We start from the raw sequence: 12,398 nt of genomic DNA on the forward strand, positions 1-12,398 counted from the left end.
GCTCAGAGTCTGAGACAGCAGAATGTCAAAACTTCATAAACAAACAAACACCTGGAATGGCAGAGCCAGAATACACGAACATTTTTATTCCTTCTAGTATATTTGAAATACAAATGGGAAAACTTCAAGGCAAGTGGTTCCTAATATATCTAGATAGTGGCACTGTTCTTACCACTCAACTGTTCTTACCTATATTGAACACTGGGGAATCAATTCCTTGAAGATTTTGCCATAGTTAAAATTATTTTCCCACACAGAGAGAAAAATCGAGTGCTCTGCCTGTTCTTTTAATTTTATTGTACACATTTAATAAAATATATACAATCGAATAGATGTGACAGTTTTTCAAATTGGTCCTTCATCCCTTACCTTTTTTCTTTGCCTTTTTTTTGTGAGAAAGAAGAGAACTTAAGTAAACTTGAAGTCAAAAGGACTTTATAGATAATACAATTCCTGTTAAGAGCTGCCAACAATTTCTGGAAAAAATGCTTTATCTTTTGGAACATCAATTAAACAACACAAATAACCAACAGACATGGTTGTCATGAAAATTCTTGGTGTTCTACTTCCACTGGTTAATTACTCAATAAATAATATTTTAATAAGATGTTAAATAAAACAAACAATTATTTCAAGTCTTTCAAAGTATAAGTTACTTTACCCATCTTGAGCTCACATGAAAGTAGTCCTATAGTATTACCACTACAAAACAGATGAACATGTGGATGGAACTCCAGAGTCCCAATCTCTACATTGCTAAGATCTCAGGCACATCATTTTTTTGCCTGTCAATTTCTCATTCGGATTGTCAGAACAAATACAATTAAGCCATGGCCCACACTTTTCTCCCCGAGGAAGAACTGAACTCAACAACACACTTGAAGCTAGTATTCATAGAAAGCTTGACTTTCCCACAAGACTTCAAAGACCTTTCTGAGGGCCTTCTAATAGGTCCACAAGTGATTTTAAAACCATCTTTCTCCCTCCTCCACAAAACAGTCCCTTATGCAACTAATTGCAATTAATGCCATCAAGGGAGTTGATTTCTAAGGGCTGCATTAAAGATTCAAAAAGATCTGGGCATTGTGCTTGTTATCTCTAGTTCCTGCTGTGATAAGCAGAAACTGCAGGCCTTGGTGCTGTGTATAAACCCCTTCTCTTGGAGGTCAGCCTCCCTTGGCTTTGTCCCTCAGAGCTCAGGGTCCAAGCTCCTGCTACCTGTACTGTGCATTCAATATGTTGGCCATCACCTTTTTGTGCTATCTTCCTTTCCAAGCCTTGTGTTTTAAAACTCGTATCACCTCATACTTTACAGGAGTTTAATTTCCTCAGAAGTGCTTCATTTTCCCATCTCAAAAATAAGCATTCACCTTAGAATAAGTATACTAATAAAATTTGTTTTCAGTTAGAAAAACCAAAGTGATTTAAATTGCCTTTCTCTTGAAATACCTGCTTTTTGGAAATACAAAATGGATACTTGTGCAACTAAGGATTTACATAAAGAAAATTTGTTTCAATACTCCAAGGCAGCCATCACACTTGAAAATAAAACACCTTAAAATGTTATAGACCATTAAAATTGTGGCTTTTTCTCTTTACAAATAAAACCAAGCTGACAGAAACTCCAAGATCATGACAACATTCTGAGTTTTAAATGCATTTGAACCTGCACAAAGTTTGTAATGAAGAAGGTGTAATGAAACATGGTTTAGTTATTAAAATATTTGTTGTGTAAAAAAGATCATATCTAATTTTTTTTGAGATACTTTATGTATAAACATTTTACAGATACAATTACATTTGTTTTCAAAGTGATACTAGACTGTAGATACCAATTTATCTCACACAAAAGGACTATGAAGTTCAAAAATACTTCCCAAGAGGAAAAGGGCAAGAAGAAATAGGGCCAGGCTTCCTTAAGAGCAGCCTGGCTCTGGAAATCTTGTTTTGTGTGATATTCCAGACAAGCTCTAATGAATCTAAAGTCACTGAATTATAATGAATGCAATAATTTATCCAAACAAGGGGGAAAAAAACTTAGTCACAGAATAAGGATTTTTTAATCTTTTCTTAGTTAAATAAAACAAACAAGCTTGATTCTCTCTCTCCCCGCCTCTCTCTCTCTCGCACACACACACACACACACACACACACACACACACACACACACACACAGTTTTAATAAAATGTATATTCCCTCAAGGTGTTGCTGGTACAGGCCTTTATACCAGCACTTAGGAGGCAGAGGCAGAGGCAGAGGCAGAGGCAGAGGCAGGTGGATCTCTGCAAGTTTGAGGCCAGCCAGGTCTACAGAGCTAGCTCTAGTGCTCCAAAGCATTACAGAGAAAACCTGTCTCAAAAATAAAATAAAATAAAATAAAATGTATATTCACAAATGGTTGGTTCAAGTCAAATTCATAAGTATATTTGTGCATGTAAGTGGGGTATTGATATGTCAGCTGCCATTGCAGCTAAAAATCTCCTTAGAATTTTCATTGAAATGCTTTGACTCCAAAATTTAAGTTCAAGGACAAGTTACTGGGGAAAAGGATTTCTATTTTTGTTTCCACAGAAAATGAAAAGATGTTGACTCCTTCCAGACTAATGTGGTTTGATCACGCCAGACCGCCTGAAACAGAGTACGAGGTGATCCTACATTCAAAACAGCTGGACAAGGCAGCCTTACAGACTACAGCTAGGATATCTGAATCTTCTACGAATCCCCCATGACAGCGCCCTTTGCCAGCAGGAAGTAGTTTGGAGAGAGCAACGCCCAAATTCCCAAATATTGTGTATAAATATTTGTTTTCATTTAATTGGACTTTGTTATATATAATAAATAAAAAAAGAATTTTCAATGAAATTCTTTATTGTATTATAAGAGTAGAAAGAACAATTAATATGTATATAAATATGAATATTTAAGAATGAGAGAATGAATGTTTATAGTTGGGTCCTTGGAAAAGAAGCATAGGTCATAGTCTGGCCACAGTGATCTCTATGAAAAGTGTATCCATATCCAGAGACGTATACAATTGTGTCTTCTTTGGGAAAATGAAATATGAGTTTGGTAAAGGGTTCTCTCTATGGATTAAAACTTACTGACAACATATATACTTCATAATTGCCAGCTTAACTCCAGATAGTAATAGAAAAGGAATGAAGTATAAATTTAAATTTGACACGTTACAATTGTACCTTTTCTTTGTCCATTCATCTGTTGTAGGACAGATATGTTTGCTACAGATTCTAGCCATTTTGAGTATCACAGCACTTATCATAGATGTGCACATGTATCTATGGTTCCCTGATACAGATTCCTGCTGGCATGTATCCTGGAATGGGATAGCTGGATCCTGAGAGTGTTTTAATTTCTCAGAAACTTCCACATTAGTTTCCACAGCAACTCTACAAGTTTACATTTTCAGCAGCAGTGTATAGGGTTCCTCATTCCCAATACAGATTCTTGCCAGGTTCTGTATTTTTATTTGTTTCTTTTCTTGATGTTAGCTATCCTGGTTTGGGTATAAAGAATTTCAACATACTTTTAATTTGCTTTATTTTATGCCTAAGCATATCGAAGGACTTTTTTGTTTTAATATTGTTTGCTAATACTTTTCCTCTTCGGAGCTGTCTATTCAATTAACTTGCAACAACTGGACTTTGGAAAGAAATACATAGTAACAACAAGAAAAAGGAGGAGGTCAGTGAGAGGCTTATAAATAGCTAAACGAAAAATTCAGGAACTAGGAATGACATAAACAATAATAGTCTCTTTATAGTTTTGTTTGCAAGATATTTCCCATTGCTTCATTTTGTTTCTGACAGTCCTTTTGCATGATAGAAGGTAGTGGTTTTATTATGCTCAGTTTTGTTGTTGTTTTGATAGATGAAGAGCTGAAGCTTAGAAAGGTTAAGTGACTGGGAGAAGAGCTTTTCAGACAGAAATATTTCAACAGTGTCAAATGGATAAAATTAAATATGGTGAAAAAGGATGTTTCTATGTTTTCATGAAACTTATTGAGTCTATGCAAAATAAAATCGGAAAGAAGATGAGAGGAAAAGTGACAAGAGAAACTAACACTTTGAGAAACAGTTATTGATAAATACATTAAAATGTGTATCACATTCATGATAATCGTATGAAAATCACATTCTACAGGTATTGTAATTGAACAAACTCAGGTAGAAAAGGGATAACATGAATGAATATCTTCTCCAAATGTACAACTTTCTTCCAGTAAACTGGTTTCAGTTAACCCAGAATACTTATAAACATGTGAAAGTTTTCTGACTTTAAAATTACTATTATTACAAGAGTTTAAAAGCTCTTCCTGGTCAAGTTCTAAAACCCAAATCTCTTACCAATTTTAAAGAGTTTCTCATGACCCCAATTAGGATTTAAAACACTGCACAGTAGCAACACACACACACACACACACACACACACACACACACACACACACACAGAGAGAGAGAGAGAGAGAGAGAGAGAGAGAGAGAGAGAGAGAGAGAGAGAGAGAGACTCCAGGTAACTTAGAGTGTGGACATACCCTTTCACCAATGCATCTGACAGAGTTGGACATTCGGATGCACACACATAATTCTTCCAACACAACATCCAACAACCAATGTTGAGTTTAAATGTACTGATTGTTTATTCCCTGGAAACCCTATGGTGATGCCTCATTTCCATTCAAACACATTCTGCAACATATCCAGTAACTACATTGGACCTTTATGGCCCAATAAGGCAAACTGTGTCCATTGAGTGAACCTTTAGGAGAAGCCAGTGCTTATCATCTTATGCCTATGCATATTCAATGTATATGTGATTATAATCAGGTGCATTATAGGGAAGAATATTCATCCTTATTAGAAAAAAGAATTTACGAACCCAAGTCCATCAACCAAAAACAAATAACAAGCAGGCAAGGGTCCACAATTCCACATCCTACTTGCAAACAACTATCACAGCCTTGAGTGCTTTTACATGTATGTTTCCTGTCCCTTTCCAGAGTATTTCAGATCTACAATGTAATGTATATGGAACAAGTTTTCTGGCTACTTTGTGATCTCTGTGTGCCTTTTTACAATTCTTTGAATATGGCCTGAACAATCTGGAAACTTCCACTCCACACACTGAGCACTGATAACAGGAAAAGGGACAGGAACATTGTTTAACATCACAGCTAATTCCAGCTGCCCACTCATTTGGAAAGTAACACTTTATTCATATAAACCCCTAGAGGCCTCAGTATAATATGGGAGTCTACATTAGGATACAATTTCTAAGTATTTTATCCTGTGTCAAATGAGGATAGGAAAAAGACATTCCGGTAAAACATCTTGCTTGCCTTTGCTTCTCTACTAGCCATTGAGATAAATCCATGTGAAGTACAACAAGAGACAGATGCAGGGAACAAAATGTACAAGTACTGGAATAAACGTGAAATTCTGGAATAGAACATATCAAATTCTTTTACTATTCATAAATTAAACACCAAATACTAAATTTGAACTCTCATTCTGGATGCCCATAAATGCTCACATACTCTTATAAAAGAACTTGGCCTACAATCTCAGAATTTATATGGGTGTGCCTAGATGATTGAAAGTTCAAACCCAGGAACAACCTCATATTGAGAGACTGTCTCAACAACAACTACAACAAACTCAACGGCAAAGTAACACATACATAAACCTAAGCATAAAAATATCTGAGTTTACAAAAGCTATTTTCTGTGATCTGAGCCACAGGATACCCTATCTTGATTAGAAAACAGAGCTTTTAAAAATCTTAAATTGCCAGTCATGGAATATAAATTTAGATAGATGAGCTAAATTATTTTGATACATGAATCATATGTAGAATTGCTACCTACACATTACTGACATCTTACTGTTTTGCAGAGAACAGTATATTTTAGATAAATAAACAAAATTTGCACAGTTCATTTTTTCTTTATAAACTCAGTGAATGAATACACAAAGCACACAGTGACTGTGTTACATTTCATACACATAGCTAGATGGAAAGTGACAAATTCAGGCCATCATTTTGCCATTTGAAAACATTTATCTTGATGACATTAAACATCTTGATGTTCTATAAATACCAAGGTGCTGCATGTCCTGCAAAAAAATATAATGCCTGATAACTGCTTGAATCTTCACCTATCTGTTGGATAAAAGTGTGCATTTGCATGCATGCATCTCCTCCTATTTCAGACACATGTGCAGCTTTCACATGGATACAGTAGGCATTTTTAGGAAGAAGTGCCAGGTTTACATTTTCTGTTATTGTTCTTAGTGAATGTCTGAACAGCAGAAAGGCCTTTTATTTTCCCTTCAGAAAATAAAAGTGATAATTGTCGTTTCAATGGTGTGAATTAAATGGTAAAGATTTGCAGAATGAAGATGCCTTGGTATTTCAGCTTTCATTTACAATGGTATTAGAGTAAGAGAGCTACAACACAAGGCAGTCTCTCAGCTGACTGACAACATTAGGTTGAAATGTTACATAAAACCTTCCCTCTCTTAGGATATGTCTTAGCATTTTATTCTTCCTATGCATATCCAGTTAGGCCATCTAGATGAAATGACAGGAGTTTGAACTTCTAAGAGATAATGGTGATGTCCAGTGTTCAGAGAGATGGTTTGTCATGGCATTGGTAATAAATATGGATTCTAAGTTTCTGCTTTGCATTATATCCTAATTTCTCTGCATCAATTAAAACAGACTGTTCCAATTTTTCAGCTACATTATTTTTTTCTACTCTAATTGAAGAAAGACCATTCTTTTATAGGAAACAAAGCAAACATTTTTATAAAATAGAACATGTATTTTGGATATTAGCTTAAAATAAAAACACACATTCTTTTCAGTTCTTTCTACTTTAAATTAATTCAATATATTTGGTAATAGCACATCTCAACCTTTTATTTTGCTGGCTGTCCATACTAGCAAAGGGAAATGGGTATTAAGATGGTAAAATCTGTTGAAAGTTAGAAAACATTAGAGCTATAAAACAACACTCACAGCATCACAGAAGGGGGTGGTGGTGGGTGTTCCCAGGAATGTCTTACCTTTGGGATCACTCAGGACAGAACCAAAGGCACTAATGACCACATCAGCCTTAAGGCGTACCATCTGCTCTTCATCTTCAACCCAGTTTCCAGTTTCATCTTGCTCAGTCCGAACAAATTGCATTGCCACAATTTTTCCATCTTTGACTATAACATTCCGTGGGGAAAGGAAAGGCAAAAATTCACATTTTTCTTCTTTAGCAAGCTCCATCTGAAACAAAGGAGTAAGTAAAACTTGAGAAACATTGAGTATCCTATATAAAAAATGATTTTCAACTCAAAAGTGATTTCAACTCAATTTTGCATGCTAAGAGGTTCTAATATTTGAATTTATATGAAGGTTTTTGTTTGTTTTCACCGAAGTTGAATTTCAGGTATTAGCTGCTTGTTCCAGGGAGTCTTGACTCTGAAGTGAGACAAAAATATTTGTACAACATGGTAACATAAGTGAGTTCCATCTGGGAACAATGCTCTGTAGGAGAGCACTTCCACAGCATCTTGAATGCCCTGGGTCCATTTTCTAGCACCAGGGGAAAAAAAAAAAAAAAAAAAAAGACTTTTCTCAAGTCTTATTTATTAAATGGTCTATAGTTGGTGATGTGTGACATTCTCAAGTACACTAATCTCAAGTACTCCTAATACCTTGATTTTTACAAAATAAACTCTCTTTGTAATGATGCTAAGCATAAAATTATTTTTATTAATTAGCATGTGTAACTGAAATATCAATATCAGCATATATTAATAAAATATATGAACTAAACTGTGCAAGCAATAGAAGATAGGGAAACAAAGCTAGAGAAACTTGGAGAAACTGAGGGAAAATAATTAATTCTTCCTTTCATAACAGTATAATAATTAGGGGCATCAATGAAAAATTAAAGAGACAAGCACAGCCCTCTTGAAGTCCCCTTTGTATCTGTAATTCATCCTATCACCAAATGGGAATTGTTTAGTTTATGCCTGTATAAGTTGTCCATTCACACAAAAGGTTCATGTTTCCTTATGATATTATTTTGTACCCTTTGTTTTAGATGATACCCAGGCATTTATCAATATAATCTGAACCAGGGTGCTGAGTACTCACAAAAGGAATAGTAGAAAATGTGCCACTACAGAGACCATGCCCATCCTTGTGCGACCATCCAGAGAAATGCATGATATGGGGGTAGGCAAAGTATCTCTTAAATGATCAAAATAAAAAATAAAAACAGTAAGGTATGTAGGGTATGTTTTCTGTATCCCTTTGTGACATTTTTAAGATGTACCACAAGAAACAAGTTTATGGCATCTGTCTCAAGATTGAGAAATGATAGTAACTTTTAAACATACTGTCACACTTAAGTGAATGACATTACTAAGTGTTCATGGGTTGAGTAAGTCAATCCAGCATGTGTATTTATAATTGTCCTACTTCCTGGGAAGGGCATAAGTAAAATACAGAACTATGCTTTTGGTATTGTAGAGTATTCTCAGTGGATTGCTTTACAACATGTTTTGCCCTTTCATATGTTTCTTATCTGTTCACCATTTGCATCTATGGTTGACCACTGCCTCTTAAGATACTTACTAAAGTTGCTGATAAATTCAGAAAGAATATTAGAAATTGCTAGCAAATTAAAAAGCCTTAAAATTTTCCTCAGATCCTAGGTTTAGATGACCTAAAATCCACATTTTTATTATAAACAAACTGGATTCCAATACCTACTAAGATTATATCATTATTTTTATCTTTTCTTTTTCCTACTATCTATACATTCTAAAGCATTCATTATGGCTCACAATGCTTGTGAGCAATCCAAGGTAATGAATACTGCACCTGGCTGATTTCCACCAAGGAAAAGGAAACAAAAGCCAGAAATATTTGAGTGAATTCTTTTAAGCTTCATCTCAGAATGAGACTAATATCGTCCTTATTTCGAGTGTTTCCTTTTTTTTTTTTTTTTTCTTTTTTCTTTTTTTTTTTCTCCTTGACTTTTTCAAGACAAGGTTTCTCTGTGGCTTTGGAGGCCATCCTGGAACTAGCTCTTGTAGACCAGGCTGGTCTCAAACTTACATTTTTATTGATTTTAATTTGTTTGACTGTGTGTTGTGTGTGTATGTGTGTGTGAGTGCATATGTGCCATGGCACCCATGTAGAAATCCAAAGAAAACTTGAGTGAGTTAGTTCTTTTTCCCCTTCCATCTTGTGGGTCTTAGGGACTAAATTCCAGGAATCAGATTTGATATCACTTGTCTGTTTTCTGCCAAGCCATCTTGTTAGCCTATTTTCACTCCTTAGTAGATCTGCCTAATAATTATAAATGAGAGTAGCAGGTATTCATTTCAATTCTTAACCTATAACATTTTATATTCTGACTAAAGATACTTTATGCCAGCTACATTTTAGTTATTATAAACGTTTGCCTCAAACCAGTCTTGTCCTCCTTTTGTAGTACAAAAGGCCAGCACAGCACTGTTTGTCATCTTCATTTTATAGATCAAACACCCAGGATAGGTAATTATGCATATGCAAATTTTCTATTTCTCATATATATATAATTTATTTTTTATTTTTATTTTACATATCAATCCCAGTTCCCTCTCCATTCCTCTTTCACTCTCCTCCACCCTCTCATGCGCCCCCAACCACCCTCGCCTCCCCTCTCCCCCACACTCCACATGTAGGGTGATGCCATCCAAGAGAGGTCATCTAAATCTGTCAAGTTGTTTGGAGTAGGGACTAGGATTTATCTCCTGTAAGTTAAGGGGGTATACCTCCATGGGGGATGTGCCCCCAAAGTCCTTTTGTGCACCAGGAATAAATTCTGGTTCCACTGTCTGAAGTCCCTTAGACTTCTCAGGCCTTCTAGCTGAGACCCATGTTCAGGGAGTCTGAGTCAGTCCCATACTGAATTTCCAGCTATCAGTCTGGGGGGCCATTAGCTTTTCCTTGTTCAGATTAGCTGTGTCTATGTGTTTCTGCAGCCTGGTCTTGTCCTCCCTCTCTGCATCTGGATTCCAGTTCACCTCAGTGTTTAGTTGTGAGTGTTTGCTTCTGTTTCCTTCAGCTACCAGATGAGGGCTCCATGATAGTGGATAAGTTGGTTGTTGATCCCATTATCAGGGAAGGGCATTTATGGTAGCCTTTCCACTGTTGTTCAAATTGTTACTTTGGTCAGTCTGGTAGGTCTCTGGATATTTATCTAGGTTCAGTTTCCTCTTCAAACCAATAATGGCTTCCTATTTTATGATCTCTCTCTCTCCCTCTCTCTCCCTTTCTCTCTTTTCCCTCATCTATTCATCCCCTGACTCAATCTTCCTAGTCGCACATGCTTTCCTCTCCTCCCCTACTCTTTCTTCTAGTTCCCTCTCCACTCACTATTCCCCCACTCCCCATTTCTCTTTTAAAAAAATCCCAAATCTGAAACACTTCTGGTTATAACCATTGGATACATCTGTGCTACACAAGATGAATTTTTATTTGTCCTTTGGAAAAGGGAGGCATTGTCTCAAAAATACATTAAAGAGGAGTGATAAGAAAATGGGTTCAAGACCATGCTACAGAACCCCACAGAGACAGATGACCTGAACAAGGAGGAACTAATGGACACCAACACTGATAGCTGGGAAACCATCATTGAACCAAGTCAGATGCCCTGAACATGGGTCTCAGAAGGCCTGGGGAGTCTAAGGGACCTCTGACAGTGGAACTAGGATGTATCCCTGGTGCAGGAAAGGACTTTGGGAACACATTCTCCATGGAGGGATATTCCCCTAACCTTGAGGCAGGAGGGAGGGCCTAGTCCCACTCCAAATGACTTTATATATTTTGTTGATCCTTCCTGGAAGGCATCACCCGCCTTGTTGAGTAGGAGGGGTGGGAGGGGAGGCCGTCAGGGGCCATGGGAGGGAGGGACTGGGAACTGAGATCGATGTGTAAAATGAGAAAGAAAAATCCAAAAACAAATATATTAAAGGATGGCAAAGATTATTTAAGTAACATCCTAATATGGCTGAAAATGACTTCTGTACAATCTTCATTTTGTGCAAGGAGAACCAATGCACCAATGGTGTGAAACACAGCTGCTGCTGCATCTGCATGATTTCAGGGACTTGGACCTGCCTAGGGCAGTGATGAACATCATCGAATATTTACAGGTTGAACACAAGCACACAGAGAATGCTGGCATGGATGGACTGGTTTCTCTGAAGGAGTAGGGAAGTAACTCCCAAACTTAGCATGTTAATTACACACAATTTAACAGAAAGGCAGGGTAATTGCATACACTTGAATCAAGGACACAGGGGTTTTGGTATAGAGGTGTATCAAGGACACAGGCTTCTCTGACTCAATAGAATCAGTCCTTGGAGGGGAACAGTTCTCAGACCATAACTATCCAGGGTGAGAGGACTATGATAGATATTTTCTGCATATACTATCAACATCACCCAAGGCTTTGCCCTTTTTTTTTGTTGTTGTTGTTGTTTGTTTGAGGCTGATCATGCAGAGGAAGGCCTTGCCATGGGTCTGAGGTGCTAGAGTTCTTGGCATGACTGACTCAAGTCAATAACATACATTCACTCAGAACTATACACACTCTGGGCTTCCACTGCTCCACACTCAGTATGACTGAGTCATGTTTGAGAACTGATGAAACAAAAGAAGTGACAGAGTCAGAGGTCAGGAAGTTGGAAGGATAGAGAACTTCCTCAGACAGGAAGAGAGTCAAGCCTCCCTGTCAAAATAAATGCAGGGTTCATTAAACTCACTAAATATAGGATAGGAACCAAGGAATAGGTTTATGAAGCCAGCCCCAGAAATGAGTTAAAAGAATCCTACTGAACTTAGATGAAGGCTAAAATAAGAACAAAGCAGGTGTCACATGTGGAATAAAGAGACAAAGAACATACTTTCTTTGTGTAGAAAAAGAAAAAGTGTTTAATTTTACACAACAAAAAGTAAATTGCTCCATAAAATTCTTTCAAAACAGAAAAACTATATTTTAAAATTTCTATCTGACTTGAGTCCAAGAGTGACATTCAAATATTCAATGACAGATATCAAGTATACTTTCAGATGAATTCCAGCCAGTACGCTACATTCAAAAGCATCAAAACAGGTTAACTACCTATTTATTTCTGTTCAAAGGATTGGCCCACACAGACTTCAAAAAAAAAAAAAATACCAGAATGAGTGATAAATGATTACAAAAGCCTGGAAGATATCCAAATTAATGAAAGCAAAACTAGCTAGATGCAGATTTCAGTGAATGGCTTAAAACCTCTCCAAGTATAAGCAGATGGATATGAAGAAGATATGCTACCTG

At 36.6% G+C, this 12,398-nt stretch overlaps 1 protein-coding gene across 1 annotated transcript in view; it reads right to left on the reverse strand.

The window, feature by feature from the left end:
- Dpyd (dihydropyrimidine dehydrogenase) overlaps positions 1-12,398 on the reverse strand; it is an 817,241-nt gene that overhangs the window by 464,115 nt on the left and 340,728 nt on the right. Inside the window, exon 11 of the mRNA XM_051185598.1 lies at positions 7,090-7,300. Coding sequence (XP_051041555.1) covers positions 7,090-7,300 — 211 coding nt within the window. The remainder of the gene's footprint in view (positions 1-7,089; positions 7,301-12,398) is intronic.

The sequence above is a fragment of the Phodopus roborovskii genome, unplaced genomic scaffold (genome assembly GCF_943737965.1).
Source record: "Phodopus roborovskii unplaced genomic scaffold, PHOROB, whole genome shotgun sequence".
In the NCBI taxonomy this organism is placed as follows: domain Eukaryota; kingdom Metazoa; phylum Chordata; class Mammalia; order Rodentia; family Cricetidae; genus Phodopus; species Phodopus roborovskii.